The sequence below is a fragment of the Carlito syrichta genome, unplaced genomic scaffold, assembly GCF_000164805.1.
Source record: "Carlito syrichta isolate Samal-C Ts95f unplaced genomic scaffold, Tarsius_syrichta-2.0.1 Scaffold111547, whole genome shotgun sequence".
NCBI lineage: Eukaryota > Metazoa > Chordata > Mammalia > Primates > Tarsiidae > Carlito > Carlito syrichta.
Window position 1 is genome coordinate 24,660 of NW_007055643.1, and position 22,270 is coordinate 46,929.

Consider the following 22,270-nt stretch of genomic DNA (forward strand, 5'->3'; position numbering starts at 1 on the left):
AGCCTCGACCTGCTAGGCTCAGGTGATCCTTCCACCTCAGCCTTCCAAGTAGCTGAAAGCACAGGCACACCCCACCACACCTGGCTAATTTTTTGATTAATTGTAGAGACAAGGTCTCACCAAGTTACCCAGGCTGGTCGCAAACCCCTGGGCTCAGGCAATCCTCTCAACTCGGTTTCCCAAAGTGCTAGGATTACAAGCCCACCTTTCCTTTTTATTTTTATTTTTTATGCACGCATTTCTATGTCCTTGTGTTTGTTATTGAATTCCCAGTTCACTCCCACAAACTGAAACTCAGAATACCCGCCCCCAGAATGCCCTCTGAATGGGTTTACAATTACTCAATATCTTCAACCTTTTGACTGTCAGTCACCATATCCTCTGCTCTTTATCAGCCAGTAAACTTTGCAATAAACAGATGACACACTGGGGAGAGGTTAATGATTGTTTTATTTTTGCTAGAAAATCTGATCTGCCCTCAGCTGCCGCCATCTTCAGCAGTGGCTGCAGCTGGCACCCTAACACCAAGGCACAGAGAGCTCATTGCCATGTCGGACGACAACTTGTGGTATGAAGGAATAGCTTTCCCCACTGTGGGCTTCAAGCCTGAACTCATGAAACAAGCACACGATGAGTTCGTGGTCAAGGATGAGGATGTGGTAACAGTGACTTACCCCAAATCAGGTAAGGAGACGGAATCATGAACTAGGAAAGGCTGTGGTTGTGTTCCTCACTGATTCAGTAGATGATTCGAGAGATTTCAGTGTGAACGACAATGCACAATACTTGGTGGGGAAGGGAGAAATGCCTAATGTCATCTACATTCAGAAAAAATGATTGAGTCAGGAAATTACACTGTAAGGCGAGTGTTTGGGGGATGATCTAAGGTATTCAGAGAACCCACAGGTGGGAATCCCAAGGTGGTTCTGGTGTTTATTTGAGGATGTATGTAGAAAGGACAGAAGGAGTTGGCCAGGAAAGTCCTCATAAAAATAACATCTCCAGGCGGGTGCGGTGGCTCACGCCTGTCATCCCAGCACCTTGAGGCAGAGACAAGAGGATTGCCTGAGGCCAGGGATTCAAGACCAGACTAGACAACTTGGCAAGACCTCATCTCCACAATAAATCAAAAAAATCAGCCGGGCGTGATAGCGCGCGCCTGTAGTTCCAGCAACTTGGAAGGCTGAGGCGGAAGGATCTCCAGAGCCCAGCAGGTCAAGGCCGTGGTGGCCGGAGCGGCCACTGCACTCCAGCCTGGGTGACAGAGTGAGACTCCAATTCAACAAAAAAGAAATAATATTATTTCCACTGAAATGAAAAGAACGAATGTGAGATTACTTGGTGAAGATTCTTCAGACAGGAGAATCGTCATGGACGATGGTAGGAACTGGACAACATTCTGTCAAATCCAAGGGACTGAAGGATGGGAGTCATATTTCTATGGGAGTAGGGTGGAGGAGAGGGGTAAGTCATTGCAAATTGGGTAAAGATTGAGACCACAAACATTGGAAGTGGAACGGCCCTGAGAAGCTACGAGCCATGGGACATTTTTCCGCCATATTCACTTTTTTTATTTCCCTGGAGAACTAAAACTTCATCCAGCTGTAAAAAATATGAGGTACACATTCAAGAAGGGACATGCTTAACCTCAAGAATTGTGGAATTAATTTTTTTTCTTTTCCAATAATATTTCAAGTCCCAGTTAAATAAAAATGCTTCAGACATACCTAGCTAAATATTTTCACTTAAACAATAGCACATAACCAGGCGCGGTGGCTCACTCCTATAATCCCAGCACTTTGGGAGGCAGAGGTGAGAGGATTGCCTGAGCCCACAGGTTCGAGACCAGCCTGAGCAACTTGGCGAGACCTCATCTCTACAACAAACCAAAAAATTGGAAGGATGGCCTGAGTTCAGCAGGTCGAGGCTGTGGTGGCCGTGAGCGTGCCACTGTACTCCAGCATGGACGACAGAGTGAGACTCTGACTCAAAAATAATAATAATAATAACAACAACAACGACACAGAATCCTTCTCAGGAAGATCGCTAAACATGATACCTTTCACAATCACAGAGAGCAAATAAAATTAGACACACAGATATTAAAGGCCAATTATCAAAACGAAATGAATGTTTAGCACAGACTAATCATTTATATCAACAATGGAAATAGAATGGTTAGGTCTGTGTGCCAACGTCGCAGGAAAGATGAAAAGAATTGCACCAGGAGGAGGTTAGAAAAAGTTTTTTGAGAAGGTAAATTAGAGGAAAGGGGTAGAACCGCCTCTTCAAGGTCAAAGAGGGGGCCAAGCACCATAGAAGTGTTTGGTGCCGAATATCTGAGGCTGGGTGCTTACAAGGCTTCCTAGAGAAGTCTGGGGACAGGAGTATTCCCGGGAAACATAACTGGGAGGGGCGGGAGAGGGAGGAGATGTTGTGATGGCGATTAGCTATTCAGGACAGCAGCAGCCAGACAGTTGATGACCCAGGAGGGAGAGCAGCCCGAGGTCTACAAAACAAAATTTCAAGACACAAACGTTAAGCTTCGAACATCCTTGGATTTAGGGAACAAAAAGGCATTTAGCTGAGAGTGTGTTGTTCATGGAAAGATTGTAGGAGGGCTGGAGTCCTTATAACAGTGGATTCCTTTCATCTCGGTGTCCCAGAGGTTTGTCACGCAAGAAACTCATCCTTGAAGCAAGATGCTAATGATACAATCCTGATGCCCGTTCCCAGGGGAGTTTACAGTTTAACTAGTTTTACTCATCAGTGACTTTAAACAGTGGCATTAATTAAACTTACTTCAGAGCAAGAGAGTTGGCAGAGCCAATTTCATAATAAAATATGATTTACTATAATATACCACTCATTGGTAGTAATAAAAAAACAAAAATATAAAAAATATGCCCAAGGTAACTCCATTTTGGCATGAACCATCTACTTGATTTAATGTCAAATATATTTCTGGCCGGGCTCAGTGGCTCAGCCTGTAATCCCAGCACTTGGGGAGGCCGAGGTGAGTGGATTGCCTGAGCCCGCGGGTTCGAGACCCGCCTGGGCAACTTGACAAGACCTCATCTCTACAATAAATAAAAAATTAGCCGGGTGTGGTAGGGCGCCTCTGTAGTTCCAGCTACTTGGAAGGCTGAGGCGGAAGGATCGCCGGAGCCCAGCAGGTCGAGGCTATGGTGGCCGGGAGTGGCCATTGCACTCCAGTCTGGGTGACAGAGTGAGACTCCAACTCAAAAAAAAAATTATATATATATCTGACATATAATTGTCTATAGAATGAGAATTATCCATTTTAATTCAACCAATTTAAATATATTCGTTCAGCCAAAAGAACAAAATAAGCCTCTTAACATTTCTGCCGGCCTGGGCAACGTGGTAAGAACCCCATCTCTACAAGAAAAGAAAATCAGTGGGACGTGGTTATGCACACCTGTAGTCCCAGCTGCTCGGGAGGCTGAGGTGGGAGGATCGCTTGAGACCAGGAATTCGAGGCTGCAGTGAGCTGTCATCACGCCACTAATCTCCAGCCTAAGTGACAGAACGAGACCCCGTCTGAAAAGCAAAGAAATGAAAAAGAAAAATTCAGAATGTATAGGTTAATATGAAATATTTTCTGAGTGTAATACATAGAATATTGTGATCTCCACTGAGTCACAATCTATAAACACACACATCAATTGCTTTATCACTTCTCATCAGGTATAACCGGTCACTGAAACTCCTTGACCAAAATATCACTCTAATTGTATAAGGCAAAGTCCTATAATAAAATGAATGTGATAATAGCCACAATCTTCTCAAACACAGAACATAGGAGTTTTCATTTTTACAACTATGAATTTTGTTTACCAAAATCTGATTCCCAAATCCAGTTTCTAAATGTTTCAGCAGAGGTGGGGCAGTAATGGTATAAATGATTTAATGGAACTCTGGGGGAAAAAAAAAAAAACTGTCACAGATCTTAGTTTGAAAAATATATCAGGCATGAGAGACACCACGAATGACTCACAATTGCATAATAATGCTTATATATAAGCTTTATTGATCCACTAAAGGGTAAAGAGTAAGAGAGGCAAGTTACGTGCAATATTTGCTTCTAACAAAGCAGACCAAATGATATATTAATTGTTAGGGTGGGATAGGAAAGAACTCAGGCCTGGCAAAAATTTCCTCTTGGCTTTTTTTTTTTTTTTCAGCCAGGATCTCACTCTGTTGCTCAGGCTAGAGTACACTGGTACAAACAGCTCACCGCAGCCTCAACCTCCAGCACTCAGGCAATCCTGCCTCAGCCTTCCAAAGTACTGGAGGTACAGGCGTGTGCCGCCACACCTGGCTAATTTTTTTGTGTATTGTAGAAAAACGATCTCACTATGTTGTCCAGGCTGGTCTCCAACTCCTGGGCTCAAGCAATCCTCCCGCCTCAGCCTCCCACAGTGCTGAGATTACAGGCTTGAGCCACCGCGCAAGGCCCAGACTTTCTATAGGCACACCTGTTTTAGTTTTGGACTATTCACCGGTGTGCTCGTGTGATGAACAAGAGGAGCTCTGCCCATCCACGAAACGCTTGGGTCCTTGTCAACCTGCTCCCGGAAGGCAGCTGCGTGGAAGTATGGACAAATGGAAGCCAATTTGGGTGGAAAGTTAATCCATCCTAACTGAACTCTTTTTCAATTGGGTTATCCCCATGCCAGCTAGAAGTGCAGACTAATGGCTGAAGAACATGGATACGATGGATTTCGAGTCTATCATACTCAGTGATCTATCACAGAAACTAAGAACTGAGTACCACATGTTCTCACTCATAAGCAGACCCGAACATTTACCATGATACTATAAAAAAGGGATTGGCAGTAGTGGGATATTATCAGGGTTGGGGGGAACACCACATCAATAAGCGTACCTGATCTCAAACCAGGCAAAGTGGGAACCAAAGGGAGGCCCAAACTTTACCTATACGGTGTTCACATGTATAACTAATCCTGAATTATACCCCACATCTTTAAAATTATATATATATATTTTTTTTTTTTAAAGAACATGGATACACGTCTGTCCTTAAAATGCTTATAAGAGGTCATGATGTGATCCTGCAGTTTATTGATCCTATGTTCTCCCAGAGTGAGTCCTGAAAATCCTCAGCTCTGTTTAGCCACCATTCCAAATAAAATCTAAATCATATAGTTTAAATCCTTTATGAAGCCAGGCATAGTGGTTCATATATGTAATCTCAGGACTTTGGGAGGCCAAGGTAGGAGGATTGCTTGAGCCCGGGAGTTGGAGACCAATCTGTGTAACATATCAAGACCCCTTATCTACAATATATCAAAAAATTAGCTGAGGGGGGTTGGCAGACACCTGTAGTTCCAGCTACTTGGGAGGCTGAGGCGGAAGGATAGCCTGAACCCAGGAGGTGGAGGCTGAAGCAAGCTGTGATCATGCCACTGCACTCCAGTCTGGGTGACAGAGTAAAACCCTCAACTCAAAAATAAGTAAACAAATAAATAAATCCTTTACAGGATTCTGTAATCCCATCAACCAAATAGCCAGGCTGCAGTTGTTTTATGCAACATTTCATTGGAAAACATGGAAAGGTATTTCGATGTTGTCTAGCAAAATCAATGAGGAATTTATAGAAAAAAAAAAACTTTTTTTTTTTTTGCTTTGAGTCACATCTCACTCTGCCACCCAAGCTGGGGTGCAGTGGCATGCTCACCACCACCACAGCCTCGACCTGCTGAACTTAGACGATCCTCCCACCTCAGTCTTCCAAGTAGCTGGAACCACAGGTGCACACCACCACATCCAGCTAATTTTTTAAATTTATGGTAGAGACGAGGTCTCGCCAAGTTGCCCAGGCTGATCTCCAACTCCTGGGCTCAGGCAATCCTCTTGCCTCAGCCTCCCAAAGTGCTAGGATGACAGGTGTGAGCCACCGCACCCAGCTAGGAAAAAAATCTTGGTATATCAAAAACGCAGACTGTAGTCACAGCGAAGCCCTTCAGCACAGCTCGAACATGTTCCTGATGAAGAGGCTCAAAGCCACATGGTAATCTCACGTGAGAAGCAATGAAGTTCTTCTTCAACCAAAGTCAGGAGTTTCTAAAGAATTTCAAGCATAATATGTCATAGCAAAAGAGAACCTGCTCTTTTGTTTGAATGGTGCCAGAATGTTGTTCTCTCGTCTGGGCCACTCTATCCACAGGGTTGAAATGGAAGAATATCTCAATATCTGTTATTTTCTCTGTTGCTTGGTTGATACCCAGAGTTGAACTCACCAGGCAGATTGTTTTCTTTTCTTTTTTTTCTTTCTTATTTATTTATTTATTTGTTTGTTTGTTTATTTTGAGCAGGGTCTCACTCTGCCACTCAGGCTGGAGTGCAGCGGCATGGTCCCAACTCAACCTCCTGGGCTCAAGCAATGCTCCCACCCCAACCTCCCAGGTAGCAGTGACTACAGCCATGAACCACCACACCCAACTAACTTTTTAAAAAAATTTTGTAGAGACGGGGCCTCGCTATATTGCCCAGACTGGTTTCAAGTTCCTAGGCTCAAGCAATCCTCCCACCTCAGCCTCCCAAAGTGTTGGGACTACAGGCGTGAGTCACCACATCTGGCTAGAATTCTTGAGTTCTAAATCTGGGAATCAGAGGGAAGATCATCTGTGATGGCCCTGAGGGTTCTTCGTCCTCAGAACTCTGCCTGTCTCTTCTGGGAGAGCCACAGGCTGTTCATATACTACGATCACTCTCACTCTGATCCAGGTGTCTTTTTCTGACTTGATGAAGGCAAAGTCTCCCCAAAATTCTGGTCTTCCATATCAGAGTCATTTCCCCCACGATCTTTTACTGGGTCTGTCCACCCAGCCAGCCCCAACCAAATGGGAGCTCACTAAAAATTTTTTTTCTCTTTATTTTATTTTAAAGATGTGGGGTAGCCGGGCACAGTGACTCAAGCCTGTAATCCCAGCACTTTGGGAGGCTGAGACAAGAGGATTGCCTGAGTCCAGAGGATCGAGACCCACCTGGGCAACTTGGCAAGACCTCGACTCCACAATAAGCCAAAAAATTAGCCGGGTGTGGTGGCGCACGCCTGTAGTTCCAGCTACTTGGAAAGCCGAGACTGAAGAATCACCTGAGCCCAGGAGGTCAAGGCTGCGGTGGCTGTGAGTGTGCCACTGCACTCCAGCCTGGGTGACAGAGTGAGACTCCAACTCAGAAAAAAAGATGTGGGGAAAAAAAACAAGTCAAGTTTAGGTACATAGGTAGGTGGTCTACATACAGGTGAAGTTTGGGCCTCCTGCCCATCCTCACCTTCCCTGGTTTAGGGTCAGTTACCCTTAGTGAGGTTATGTGCACCTCCTCCCCTGGCAGTGTCCTGCTATGCCAATCCCTTTCTTGTAGTGTTGGGATAAATGGTCAGGACCCACGTATGAGTGAGAACATGTGGTACTCAGTTCTTCGTTTCTGTGATCGATCACTGAGTATGATGGACTCTAAGTCCATCCAAGTTGCTGCAAAGTCTGTAATTTTGTTCTTCTTCATGGCTGCTTAATACACCATGGAATATTACACAGCCATAAAAAATATTTCAAGCAGGGCGTGCTGGTACATGTCTCCAGTCCCAGCTACTCGGGGAGGCTGAGGGAGGAGGATCCCTTCAGCCCAGGAGTTCAAGACTGCAGTTGTGGTGAACTGTGATCATGCCATTGCACTCCAGTCTAGGTGACAGAATGAGGACCCTCAAATCAATTTTTATTTTTTTAATTAAAAATAAAAATCAACATATTTCCGCAAATAGCCAGAAGGTGGAAGCAACCCAAATATCCATCGACAGTTGTATGGGCAAACACAATGTGAGATATGAATACAATGGAATGTTATTTATCCTTAGAAATGAAGAAAATTCTGACACTTGTTCCAACATGGATGAGCATTAAAGACATTAAGTTAAATGAAATAAGCCAGTCACAAAAATGCCAAAACTGTATGTTTCCACTTAGATAAGGTATCTAAGATAGTCAAGTTCATAGAAACAGAAAGTACAACGGTGGTTGCCAGGGGCTGGAGAGAGGGGTAAATCGGAAGTGTGTTGTTTGCTGTTGCCGTTGTTTTTGTTTTGTTTTGTTTTAGAGTCAGAGTCTCACTCTGTCGCCCAGGCCAGAGTGCAGTGGCACGCTTATGGCCACCGCAGCCTCGACCTGCTGGGCTCAGATGATCCTTCCGCCTCAGCCTTCCAAGTAGTTGGGACCACAGGCATGCACCACCATGCCTGGCTAATTTTCTGATTTATTGTAGAGACGAGGTCTTGCCAAGTTTCCCAGGTTGGTCTCAAACCCCTGGATTCAGGCAATCCATTGGCCTCTGCCTTCCAAAGTGCTGAGATTACAGACGTGAGTCACCACGCCCTATAGGAGTTGTTTATTGCAAGATGAAAAAGCTCTGGGAATTGGTTGAGCAACAGTGGGAATATACTTAACATTACTACACTGTAAACTTAAAAATGATTGAGATAGACCATTTTGTTATGCTTATTTCACCATAATTTTTTTAAAAGTCGTGTTGAAATGACTGACTTTGTTTTCCTTCTTTATCCAGGGACAAACTGGTTGATTGAGATTCTCTGCCTGATCCACTCCAAGGGGGATCCCAAGTGGATCCAGTCTGTGCCCATCTGGGATCGCTCACCCTGGGTAGAGACAGAGGAGGGATATAAATTATTAACTGATAAGGAGGGCCCACGTCTCCTCAGCTCACACCTCCCCATCCATCTCTTCCCCAAGTCTATCTTCAATTCCAAGGCCAAGGTCAGTGGCATGATGGTTCAGACATGTTTGATCCATGCTTCTCAAACTTGCACGTGCCTCTAAGTCACCTGGAGATCTGTTTTCATTCAGAAGGTCTAGGGTGGGACTTGAGATTCCGTATGAGGGAGACACAGACAAGGGTGGGACAGGGTGAGAACCATTCCACTGACTATCCTAGTCAGATTCAAGCTAAGGATAAAGTGAAATGACATTGCCAGAATCTTAGAACAAATCAGAATTTAGGACTGTATTATATACTAGAAAACCCCCTTTTGTGACTCTAAAAACTAATTTACCTTTTTTTTTTTTTAGATTCAGGGGGTATAAGTGTATGTTGGCTGCATGGGAATATTGTGTACTTGCAGGGACTGGACTTCTGGTGACCCCAGTCCCCAGTAGTGAATATCTCATACCTGATAGGTAGTTTCTGAACCCTCTTCACCCCCTCCCCTCTTTGGTGTCCCCAGTGTCAAATATATACATTTTCATGTCAATTTATCTCCCACACATAAGTAAGAACATGCAGTGTTTGAGTTCGTTCACCTCAGATAATAGTCTTCAACTCCATCCAGGTTGCTGCCAAGAACATGATGGTATGGCTCCATGGTATTCCACGATGTGTGTATATATCACCTTTCCTTTAGCCAGTCATCTATGGATGGACACTTAGATTGGTTCCTTGACTTTGCTATTGGAACTAGTGCTGAAAATAATATACGAGCACAGGTTTCTTTTTTAGAAAATGATTTATTTTCCTCTGGGTAGATATTCAGTAGTAAGATTGCTGGATCGAACGGCAGTTCTGTTCTCTATACTTTGAGAAAAATACTGTTTTCCATGAAGGCTGAACTCATTTACAATCCCACCAACAGTGCATGAGTGTTCCCTTTTCTCTGTATCCACACCAGCATCTGTTGTTCTTGGACTTTTTCTTTTCTTTTTTCTTTCCTTTTTTTTTTTTTGAGTTGGAGTCTCACTCTGTCACCCAGGCTGGAGAACATGCTCGTGGCCACCACAGCCTCGACCTGCTGGACTCTGGTAATCCTTCCTCCTCAGCCTTCCAAGTTGCTGGAACCACAGGCGGCACCACCACGCCCGGCTAATTTTTTGATATATTGTGAGACGAGGTCTCGCCAAGTTGCCCGGGCTGGTTGCGAACTCCTGGGGTCAGGCAATCCTCTCGCCTCTGCCTACCAGAGTGCTAGGATTACAAGCTTGAGCCACTGCACCCGGTTTATTCTTTGACTTTTTAATGGCAGCCATTCTGACTGGTGTAAGATTCTCACTGTAGTTTTCATTTGCATTTCTCTGATGATTAGTGATGTGAAGCGTATTTTTCATATGTTCACTGGTCGCTTGTTTTGAGAAGTGTCTATTCATGTCCTTTGCCCACTTTTTGGTAGGGTTGTTTGTTTTCATGTTGAGTTGTTTTAGTTCCTTGTAGATTCTGTGTTAGTCCTTTGTCTGAGACATAGTTTGCAAATATTTGCTCCCATTCTTTGGGTTTTCTCTTCAGCCTGGTGATTGTTTCTTTTGCTGTGCAGAAACTTTTAGTTTAATTAAGTCCCATTTGCCTAATTTTGGTCTTGTTGCATTTGTTTTGGGGATCGTCGTCATAAATTCTTTACCTAAGCCGATGTCCAGAAGGGTTTTTCCTAGGTTATCTTCTAGGACTTTTACAGTTTCAGGTTTTGCTGTTAAGGCTTTAATCCATCTTGAGTTATTGTATATGGTGAGAAATAAAGGTCCAGTTTCATTCTTCTGCACGTGGCTAGCCAATTTTCCCAGCACCATGTATTAAACAGCATGTCCTTTCCTCATTGTTTATTTTTGTTGACTCTGTCAAAGACCATTTGGTTGTAGGTATGTGGCTTTATTTCTGGATTTTCTATTCTGCTCCACTGATCTGTCTATTTTTGTACCAGTACCACGCTGTTTTAGTTACTATAGCCCTGTAGTATAATTTGAAGTCAGGCAATGTGATGCCTCCACATTTGTTCCATGAGTGTTTCTTGCCACTTTGGAGACAGAATTGTTCACCTGGGAAACAGCCTCAATCCAGGGTGATTGCTCTGGTATCTTGGCTGTTTTTTCTTTTTTTTCTTTTTTTTTTGGTCACCCAGGCCAGAGTGCAGTGGCACACTCACAGCCACCCAGTGTCGACCTGCTGGCTCTGGTGATTCTTCCACCTCAGCCTTCCAAGTAGTCAGAACTACAGGCGTGTGCTACCACACCCAGTTAATTTTTTATTTATTGTAGAGACAGGATCTCACCAAGTTGCCCGGGCTGGTCTCCAACCCACGGGCTCAGGCAATTCACTCTCTTATTGTATGTAACTATCTACTGAGATCAGCCAACACACAAATCTCCCATGCAGCTAACAGATGCTCACCACAAAAGACAATAAATTCCCGAAATCTAGCACATCTTGGACAGTTTTTAGAAACATCCTTTTCTGGAAGGTCTTATTGTTTGTGAATGTTTTTTGTTTAAATTAAATTGAAAAACCTAAAATAAAATTCTCCTCTCTTGGAAATGTTAGAGTGTGTAGCGGCACCACACGTGTGTTATAATACACCTATTTACGTGGGTCTTACCGGTGCTTGGTAAATCCCTGGCTGGGGAAATTGAGGCCTAGAGAGAGAGAGCGACAAGCCCCAGAACAATGTCACAAAGAAAGTTGAGGCAGAATGCAAAGTAAAATTCAGATGTTCGTGTGCCAAGCCATCGTGTGTGTGTGTGTGTGTGTGTGTGTGTGTGTGTGTGTATGTGTGTGTGTATGTGTGTGCGTGCACGCACAGTAATCATAAGTATTAGCTTGATGACTGTTTATATATGTTACATACTGGGTAGCCATCATCTAGATCCAAATTTAGAACATGTCCCTGCCCAATTAACGCCCACCCACAATGGTCAACACCCACCTGATTTGTAACTAGAGATTTGTTTGGCTTGTTCCTGAACTTCATAGAAATGGATGCATGCTGTATGAGCGATTAGGTGTCTGGCTTCTTTCACTCAATGTAATGTTTGTGGAATTTAGCCACAGCCTTGGGTGCATATATAGACACATAATGCTATATCTATGACTGTAGTGTGATGTATTAATCCGTTCTCCTGTTAGTGATCTTTAAACTAGAGTACACAGATATAACAGTACTCACCTTTTAAAACCCTCCAGCTGCTTCCATTGTGAGTGAAGTATAACATCCCAAAGGATGATACTTCTCTAGCACAGCAGCTACTTCGTAAGAACTGTAAGTGTTATACTTGATTAATGAATGAATGCAGTAAGCCATTTCTTTAAATCATCCACTGATATTAAATTGACTTTTTGGGGGGGAAATTGGCTTTTTCTCCATGTTTAGGAAGATCCGAAAGAGTAGGAAAGGACTGTATTGATTTTTTTTTACTCTCTCCTATTTCCATTTCAGATAATTTATCTCGTCAGAAATCCCAGAGATGTTCTTGTGTCTGGATACTTTTTCTGGAATTCAGTGACTTTCGTTAAGAGATCAAAGTCACTGGAGCAATACTTTGAATGGTTCATCCAAGGAAATGGTGAGTGTGTTGCCAAATACAGAACCCGGGGGTTGCTCAGAGTCCTTCATGAGACCCTGTGCGACACCAACCTCATATCTATCTCGACATCTCACCACCTCTTGGGTGTAAGTCTGCGTCACCACTGGAACCCAAATCTGCTAAGTCCTCTTACTCTCCCACAGCAAAGAACTCTAGCCAGCCCCTCGGCTTACACCATGATAAGCCCTCCTAGGTATTTCCTGTGTCTCCAGGGTCTCCCATACTCACAAAGACTGCTTGTATTCTTCTCCTTCACTCTCCTAATTTGTGACTCGGAGAAACTCAGCTTTTCATTGGCTTCCTGGACAACACAATCCTGACATTCCACCCTTTCTTTTTCCTGATGCCTCTAACCAAAACTTCCTTAATCCTCTATTTTCATATGTCTCAAAACTCATTTCATGACTCTGGGGTCTCTATAGTTTTAATTGTGCAGAATTTCTGGATTTTTTCAGGTTCTTTCAATTTTGCCATCTTTTTCTTAAATCTTCACCATGAGTCCCTGTCTCAGCTATGACATGTCTCCTGGACTCCAGCCGCCTACAGACCCCTCCAGAGACCTCTAATACAGAACCCGTGGGTTGCTAAGAGTCCTTCACCAGACCCCATGTGACACCAACCTCATCTCTACCTCTACATCTCACCACAATCCTGACATTCCACCATTTTTTTCCCTGATGCTTCTAACCAAAACCTCCTTAATCCTTTCTTTTCATATGTCTCAAAACTTATTTCATTAGTCCGAAGAGAACCCACAGATACCTCTAATTCAATGTGTTCAAATTTTAGCACCTTTTCCCATAACCCAAGTTGCTTCTACAGCACTTTCATCTTACTCCACCGTTCACCCACGGGCTAGCATGATTCTGACATTTCACAAGCATCCTCCTTCCCCACCCAACTTCCCGGTGCCCCTCACCACTGTCCTTTGTCGATTTTTTAAACTATATATATATTTTTTGAGTTGGAGTCTCACTCTATAGCCCAGGCTGGAGTGCAGTGGCATGTTCACGGCCATCCCAGCATTGACCTGCTGGGCTCAGGCGATCCTTCCACAGCAGCCTTCCAAGTAGCCGGAACTACAGGCATGCACTACCACGTCAGGCTAATTTTTTATTTATTGTAGAGATGAGATCTCGCCAAGTTGCCCGGGCTGGTCTCGAACCCGCGGGCTCAGGCAATCCACTCACCTCGGTGTCCCAAAGTGCTCAGATGACAGACTGAGCCACCAAGCCCAGCCTTAATTATTTATTTTAAAGATGCGGGGTATGATTCAGGATTAGGTATGTATGTGGACATCATACAGGCAAAGTTTGGACCTCCGCTTGGCCCTCACTTTGCCTAGTTTGAGATCAGATATCCTCGTGGATGTTGAGTTTCCCCTTCCTGCCTCCACCCGGGCAGTATTCCACTACTGCCAATCCTCTTTATCTAATAATTTTTTTTTTTGAGTTGGAGTCTCACTCTGTCGCCCAGACTGGAGTGCAATGGCCACTCCCGGCCACCGCAGCCTCGACCTGCTGGGCTCCAGCGATCCTTCCGCCTCAGCCTTCCAAGTAGCTGGAACTACAGGCGCGCGCTATCATGCCCGGCTAATTTTTTTGATTGATTGTAGAGATGAGGTCTCGCCAAGTTGCCCAGGCGGGTCACGAACCCGCAGGCTCAGGCAATCCACTCACCTCAGCCTCCCAAGGCATGGGATTACAGGCTGAGCCACCGAGCCCGCCTATCTAATTATTAATCAAGTCCCACCACCTTGGTTAATACCCTCACTCTGGCCTCTGCTGAAGTGTTGCTGCATTTAGGGAAGCCTACCATCTTAACACTGTGTGAAACAGCAACACTCCTCATTCCTGCTACTACTCATCACCAACAGGCGTGTATTTTTTGTTTATTCCACGTGTCTCCACACCAAAATCGTAAGCTCTTTGAGTCGTTGTTAAATCCCAGGTTCTAGGATCAATGGAATGCTGTTCAACCTCAAACAACAACAAAAATCCAGGCACAGTGGCTCAAACCTGTAATCCCAACACTTTGGGAGGACAAGGTGAGAGGATTGCCTGAGCCCAGGGGTTCAAGACCAGCCTGGGCAACTTGGCGAGACCTTGTCTCTACAACTAATCAACACATTATCTGGGTGTGGTGGTGTGTGCCTATAGGTACAACTGCTTGGAAGTCAGGGGGAAGAATCGCCTGAGCCCAGCAGGTGGAGGCTGCGGTGGCCATAAGTGAAACTCTGACTCAAAAAAAAAAGAAGGAAATCCTGTCATTTGCAACAACATGGGTGAACCTGGAGGACATTGTGCTAAGTAAGATAAGCCAGGCACAGAAAGACAAATACCTCATGATCTTACTTGCATGTGGACTCTGACAAAATTGAGCCCACAGAAGCAGAGAGTAGAGCAGAGGTCAACAGGGGTGGGAGGTATGAGGAATGAGACTAGGGAGATGTTGGTCAAAGGGTACAAGATTTTAGTTAGAGAAGATGAATAAGTTCTGGAGATCTATTGTACAACTTGTTGACTATTGTTAATAATGTATTCTATACTTGAAAATCACTAAGAGAGAAGATCTTAAACATTCTCACCACCCCAAAATGAGATGTGAGGTGAGGCATATGTTAATGAGCTTGGTTTTATCATTTCATAATGTATGCGTATATCAAAGCATTATGGTATCCACTGTAAACATATACAAGTTTTATTTGTGAATTATACCTTAGCAAAGGTAACAGAAGAATCAACGTGATAGATTGGACCCCTGCGCCCACAGAGTTTGTAACCTATCACTCTTGCTGCCTAAACCCCCCCAGTGATATATGGATCATGGTTTGACCACATTCGTGGCTGGATGTCCATGAGGAAGAGGAACACCTTCCTGCTACTGAGTTATGAAGAGCTGAAACAGGTAACCACCATTTTTATAGTCAGCACACGCTGTCTCACCACCACCTTCACTTCCTCTAACTTGTCTCCATTACTCTGCCTCCATTTTGCCTTCTCAAAGTTTAGCCTGCCGAAGCAGCATTAAGAGTGAGATTAGTTCCCTGGTCCTCATTTTCTGCTTCTGGCTGGCGCTTCCCAAGCTTCATGCTTTTTCGTCTTAAAACATCTAAAGAGCTTTTCCCTTATTTCGTCTTAAAACGTCTAACAAACTTTTTCCATGCACTGAGGCAGAGTACGATGGCTTATGCTAGCACTGATGGTTGTATAAACTTATCAGGGCAGGACGCATGGTTCCCCTGGTGATTTAGTGATGAAAGGGAACTGAGGAAGGAGATGGGACTGGGTAGAAATGTTTTAGTCCCAGAGATGTGTCCAGCTGTCTGACACCTCGGGTTGATTGATATGAAGAGACGTGAAGGCATGAAATTAATGTGTGTAAATATCGTAAGATGCCAAGTACTGGAGTGACCCATGGTAGACTGGAAAAGATGTCAGATGATGCTCACAACCAGTAAGAGTGATCAGATCATTGAAAAAAGAAATTTGACTTATCAGTGGCATCTTAGAGAAAAGAGAAAATAATAGACACTGGATTTTGCTTCTACCTGAGGAACATGATGTCCTATCACCTTCCTCCAGCTACTTCTGTCCAATCCCCTATGGCCTCAGCATGAATTCATAGTTACTAAGAAGCCTTTTGTAACGAGTTTAGTTACCTCAGGTACATGATCCTATACCTTCCTGTAATTCTTCTTTCAAATCACACAATGAACTTTCATTTTAGTTACTTCCACAGTTGTGTGTCTTCATGTTAGATGACAACTAAGGCTTATGAGATAAAGAAAAATTTAAAACACTGTAGTGCTAAGAGGAAGGTCTATGATTCAAAGCACTTTTGGTTATAAAAATCTACTTTCTTATCATAATCTCCCAGGATCATGTGTCAAATACTAATTAGTGAGATAATATATAAGAAAATATTGTAAAAAAACTACGTTATTCAAATGTTACTCATGGGAAATGGTATTATTTGACAGCAGGATTTGAAATTCATCCCTTAAATCTTTGTCAAGTTCTCCCTGAACCTCTTCTCACTAATCCTGATCACTGTCTAGAAGCCTTTCTACACGTTTCTTTAGAAATCCTAGGCTCACCGGGCACAGTGGTTCATGCCTATAATCCCAGCACTTTGGGAGGCCAAGGTGAGAAGATTGCCTGAGCCCACAGGTTTGAGACCAGCCTGGGTAACTTGGCAAGACAGCATCTCTAAAATAAACTTTAAAAAAAATTAGCCAGGCATGGTGGTACGTGCCTGCAGTTCCAGTTACCTAGAAGGCTGAAACAGAAGGATCGCCTGAGCCCAGCAGGTCAAGGCTGCGGTGGCTGGGTAGCAGAGTGAGACTCCAACACACACACACAAAAAAAAAACCCAGAAGCCCTAGGCTCTGTCTATACTGTTAAATTGTTCTAAACTCAACCATATTGGGAAAGCTTTATATCTTTTATATACGTTTTGCTCTCCACCTCTTCTTGTTTCTTTCTCCTAGGGGCATTCAACTTAATCCCTTCTCATTTCTGTATGTTGTTGTTCCTGTCTTTTTCCTCCTTCTTCTCCTCCTCTTTCTCTTCTTCCTCCTCCTCACTTCCAGTTCTCGCTTTCTCATCTTATTTTCTCCATTGTCTTTCTCTTCCACATCCTCTATCTTGTTTTTTCTCCTTTTAGGACACCAGAAAAACTGTAGAGAAGATCTGTCAATTCCTGGGTAAGAAGTTAGAACCAGAAGAACTGAACTTAGTCCTCAAGAACAGCTCCTTCCAGGCCATGAAAGAAAACAAGATGTCCAATTATTCCCTCCTGAATGATACGTCATTGGCTGACAATCTATCAATTATGAGAAATGGTAAAAGAAAATGCTCTGGTTATGGAATGTATAAGAATACATGGAAGGCATTCCTGTGCTTATATTAGGTTGCTAGCAGTTGAGAGGAAAGTGTGTGGGAGTTTATCCATTTTTCTTGTTCATCGCCTAGAGGATTTCTCAGGACCCCTGGTCAGGGCATCTCTTTTCATGGTACTGAGGTGGGCTGCCAGCACTGGGAGAAAGTTGACTCAGCTTGGGACAGCTGTCTGACTTACGTGAGGTCATTCAGATTCTCTCTCCTGAGAAGTTGTTCCATTTTACAAACAGTGACCAGATTAATTAGCTACTCCTTCCAGACCTGCAAGCTGTGATTTATCTGGGAATGAAGAACAGGATGGGGGCTTCACATTGGGGCTACCCCGCTGGTGAGTTAGCATAGAGAAGTATCATGAGCAAAGAAATGTATGAAGGAGTAACTCAGCTGGGAAAGGGAGAGAGGAGAGACTTCTGCTGCCAGACATGGTAAGCCTCCATGTGACAAAAGATTAATCATGCCCATCCCATTGGGCTCAAGAAAAATCAAAATGTCTATTGCATGGAGTTAAAGAATAGACTATTCCAGGATCCTCACGCCCAAGTGTATCTGGTTTGGTGGTCCATGGAAGAAAAAAAAAGTAAATGCTTCAGAAGACCTCAAGCAGGTCAGGGCCGCTGCCACCGTGGTGGGCCAGGAAAACAGAGCACAGAGACTAAGAGGATTGTTCTTTGAACCTTAAAAATCTAATGAAATTTACACTGCTGGGTTTTGGATTGCTTGGGACCCATGACTTTCCTTTTTCTTATTGATCTTTCCTGGAATAAGAATAATCATCTTATGTCTGTCCTATCATCATCTTTTGAAAGCAGATTACATGTCTGGTTTCCGAGGGTTGGCAGCTAGAGAGGGATTTTGCCTCGGGACGAATCATACCTCAAGTCTCACCCATACTTTAGCGAGATTGAGATAAGATTTTGGACATAGAGTTGATGATGGAATGGTTTGAGAATATTGTACCGCCAAAAGGAAGGACATAACATATGAATTTCACAGCAACTTGGATGGATTTAGAGTCTATCATACTCAGTGATCTATCACAGAAACAAAGAGCAGAGTTCCATATGTTTTCACTCATAAGCAGACCCAAACATTTACCATAATTCTATAAGAAATGGATTGGTAGTAGTGGGATACTGCCTGGATAGGGCTGGGGACACAACATCAATAAGGGTACCTGATCTCAAATCAGGCGAAGTGGGGACAAAAGGGAGGCTCAAACTTTACCTGTACATACCACTGGTATGTCTAATTCTGAATTGTATCCCACATCCTTAAAATAAAATATATAAGCCAGGCTCGGTGGCTCAGCCTGTAATTCCGCGCCTTTGGGAGGCTGAGGTGAGTGGATTGCCTGAGCCCACGGGTTCGAGACCCGCCTGGGCAGCGAGACCTCATCTCTACAATAAATCAAAAAATCAGCCGGGTGTGGTAGCGTGCACCTGTAATTCCGGCTACTTGGAAGGCTGAGGCGGAAGGAACGCCGGAGCCCAGCAGGTCGAGACTGCGGTGGCCAGGAGCGGCCACTGCACTCCAGTCTGGGCAACAGAGTGAGACTCCAACTCAAAAAATAAATAAATAAAATATATAAAATAAAAAACGAACACACGTTCTTATAAAATCATAATAATAAAATAAATAAAATCACAAATGAATACCAAAAGAAGACTTTTGGGCTGTTGGGATGAGCCACACTTACTTTGCATGTGAGAAGGACATGGGTGTTGGGGAGCAGAATACGGAGTGTTATGGGTTGAAGGGTGTTCTCCAAAATCCATATGCTGAAATCCTACCTTCAGCAGCTCAGAATGTAATCATAATTGGAGGGACCACCTGAGCCCAGATGTTCTAGGCTATGGTGAGCCGTGATCATGCTACTGCACTCCAGCCTGGGCAACAGAGTGAGACCCTGATTCAAAAAAAAAAAGAAGAGAAAATCTGAGTGCTCACACAGGACAACATGAAAGAACAATGGATGTTTACAGGGCACCAATTCCACATTAAACATTTGGCTATACCATTTATATTCATATAAGTTAAGAGTATATAATTTCTAATTATATAATATATTGATTCATATAATCATATCATTCTATATTATCTATTGGTAATATAGATAATGTTCTGTAGTATAATGATACAACATAATATAATTCTATTCTATAATAATTGATATAATATGAAAATATTAATGTGCATGATATATGAAATTATTATATGATCAGATAATTAAGATTGTGATTTCTGGTGTCAGACTCTCTGGCTTCAAATCCATATCCATCACTTTTTTTTTTTGAGTTGGAGTCTCACTCTGTCGCCCAGGCTGGAGTGCAGTGGCATGCTCATGGCCACCACAGCCTTGACCTGCTGGGTTCAGGTGATCCTTCCAAGTAGCTGTTACCACAGGTGTGTGCCACCACATCCAGCTATTTTTTATCTTTTTATTTTTTTTTTTACTGTAGAGATGAGGTCTCGCCAGATTATCTAGGCTGATCTTGAACCCGTGGGCTCAGGCAATCCTCTCGCCTCGGCCTCCCAAGTGCTGGGATTAGGCATGAGCCACCGTGCCCAGCTGATGTGACTTTCTGAAACTAACATACATTAGGGATGCATGCCATGCACATACACCACAAAAAAGGAAATGCTTAGAGCCTTCCTGCACAATGAGTGGTAGGAAGTAAAATATAGTAAAGGTGGGGATGGACAGCTCTAAACTTGAAAGTGAGAAAGAACTTCACTGAGAAGATTGATTGGAGCAAAGACTTGAAGAGGCAAGCGGGCAAGACACGGAGGGAGCTGAGAGAACAGCATTCCAGGGAGAAGGAACAGGAAACGCAAGCAGTCTGAGGAAGGGGATGCCGCCACGTTTGAGGCAGAATCAAGAGTTCCCATGTAATGGAGGAAGGAGAAGGAACGGGTAGTCACAGAGGATGGAGTCCCAGAAGCAACAGCAGCCACAGTCACCTGGAGCCCCATAAGCGCCTTCAGCACTTGCACTAAGTGTAACCAAGAGTCCTTGGAGAATTTGAGCCAAGAGGTGGCCCAATCTGGCTGAGTTTTTTTTTCTTCCTTTTTTTAATTTTTTGTTTGTTTTAGTCGGAGTCTCACTCTCTCGCCCAGGTTGGAGTGCAGTGTCATGCTCACGGCACCCCAGTGTCCACCTGCTGGGCTCAGGTGATCCTTCCGCCTCTGCCTTCCAAGTAGCCAGAACTACAGACACACACTACCACGCCCGGCTATTTTTTATTTTATTGTAGAAACGAGGTCTCGCCAAGCTGTCAGGGCTGGTCTTAAGCCTGCAGGCTCAGGCAATCCACTCGCCTCGGCCTCCCGAAGTGCTGGGATGAGAGGCTAAGCCTTTCAAGGGATCTTGAGGGCTGCCATGCTGAGGGTGACTTCTAAAGGAGAACAATCAAAAGCAGAGAGACCAGTTACAAGTCTATGACAATAATCCAGGTGACAGATGATATTGGCTTGGGTCATGGAGGTGGTGAGAAGTAGCTAGACCCTGGACGTATCCAAAGATACACTGGCATTATTGCTGATGAACTTCAGGCAGGAGGGGCTGGGAGAGAGGAGAAGGCAGGAAATCGCGTCTAGGCAGGTAGACGTGTGAATGGATGTGCAGCCAGGCAGCGTGAGGACCCACCAAGGGATCACTGCTCACTCCGCCATATTAGCTCCAAGATCCTTGTCAAGTGGATGGCAGGAACAGAGCAAGGAGAGATATTGCAGTCTGAAGACCCATCCCTGGTTCTGACGCAAGTTTCTGTTTCTTGCTTTCCAGGCACATCTGGCGACTGGAAAAACCACTTCACAGTGGCCCAAGCTGAAGCCTTTGATAAACTATGCCAGGAGAAGTTGGCAGATCTCCCGCAAGAGCTGTTCCCATGGGCTGTATATGGATACTGATGTCTGTTCTCCTGTCTGGACTGGGGGTCATGGCATAAAAACCTATTGTTTCATCAGGAGGCCTTAAGTTAGCCAATCTTTGCATCTTTGACTACTTTCTTGTTCAAAATTACGAGGGTACCCCTGATGCATGTCATGGCATCCCAGACCTTTCCAAATGTGTGTAATGTTTTTATAAAAGAAACAGTTCCAGTGATAGGTTTTAGAGCAAACAATAAACAAAATAAAAATAAGAAATGAAATTTCAGAAACAATGAAGGCGCCTTTCCATTGCACGCATCTCTATAATTTTTTATTACTCTGACCTTGAGGAGTACAATTCCCAATCTAGTTGTTTTCTTTTACTCTGTATTGTTTGACCATAGGCAATAAATAGCATTTATGGAGGCTTTTTAAAGCTTATATATAGCCAGGCATGGTGGCTCACACCTGTAATCTCAGCACTTTGGGAAGCAGAGACAAGAGGATTGGTTGAGCTCAGGGGTTAGAGACCAAGCTGGGTAAATTGGGGAGACCTGTTCTCTACAATAAATCCCCCCCCCAAAAAGCTTATATAAGTGGCATAGGGCATCATTCATTCATCAGCTTATGCTCTGATTCAGCATTTTATATTTGGGTTTCATCTGTGCTGATGTATGTAGTCTAGTTCATTATTTGTTACTGAGACTTACAACATAATTTTGTTATCTGTTATATGAATCACTGGCGTTTTTTCCACCAATTTTTCCCTTTTTTTTTTTTTTTCCTGAGTCCAAATCTCACTCTGTCACCCAGGCTAGAATGCAGTGGCACAGTCATGGCTCACCCCAGCCTTGACCTCCTGGGCTCAGGCAACCCTCTGCCTTGGCCTCCCAAAGTACTGGGATGACAGGCATGAGCCACCTGTTAGGCCTGAAAATACATTTCCTTGTTGCTTCTCCTTTCATTCATTTATCTTTTCTGTTTAAAATAAGTTGAGTGTTTTTCCCCTCCAAGATGGTGGATAAGAGGCTTTCAAGCGTGCCTCACCCATGGGAACATTGTGAAATAGCATGGAAGAACCAACACAGTGAACCCCAA

At 43.8% G+C, this 22,270-nt stretch overlaps 1 protein-coding gene and 1 pseudogene across 1 annotated transcript; one reads left to right on the forward strand and one right to left on the reverse strand.

Moving 5' to 3' along the window:
• Nucleotides 1–548: 548 nt before the first annotated feature.
• LOC103272673 (bile salt sulfotransferase-like) lies at nt 549–21,211 on the forward strand. Its single transcript, XM_008070150.1, has 6 exons — nt 549–684; nt 8,608–8,816; nt 12,251–12,377; nt 15,211–15,305; nt 17,067–17,244; nt 21,087–21,211. The coding sequence occupies exons 1-6, from the start codon at nt 549–551 to the stop codon at nt 21,209–21,211; spliced, it is 870 nt and encodes a 289-aa protein (XP_008068341.1).
• LOC103272663 lies at nt 6,136–6,841 on the reverse strand (annotated as a pseudogene).
• Nucleotides 21,212–22,270: the final 1,059 nt, after the last annotated feature.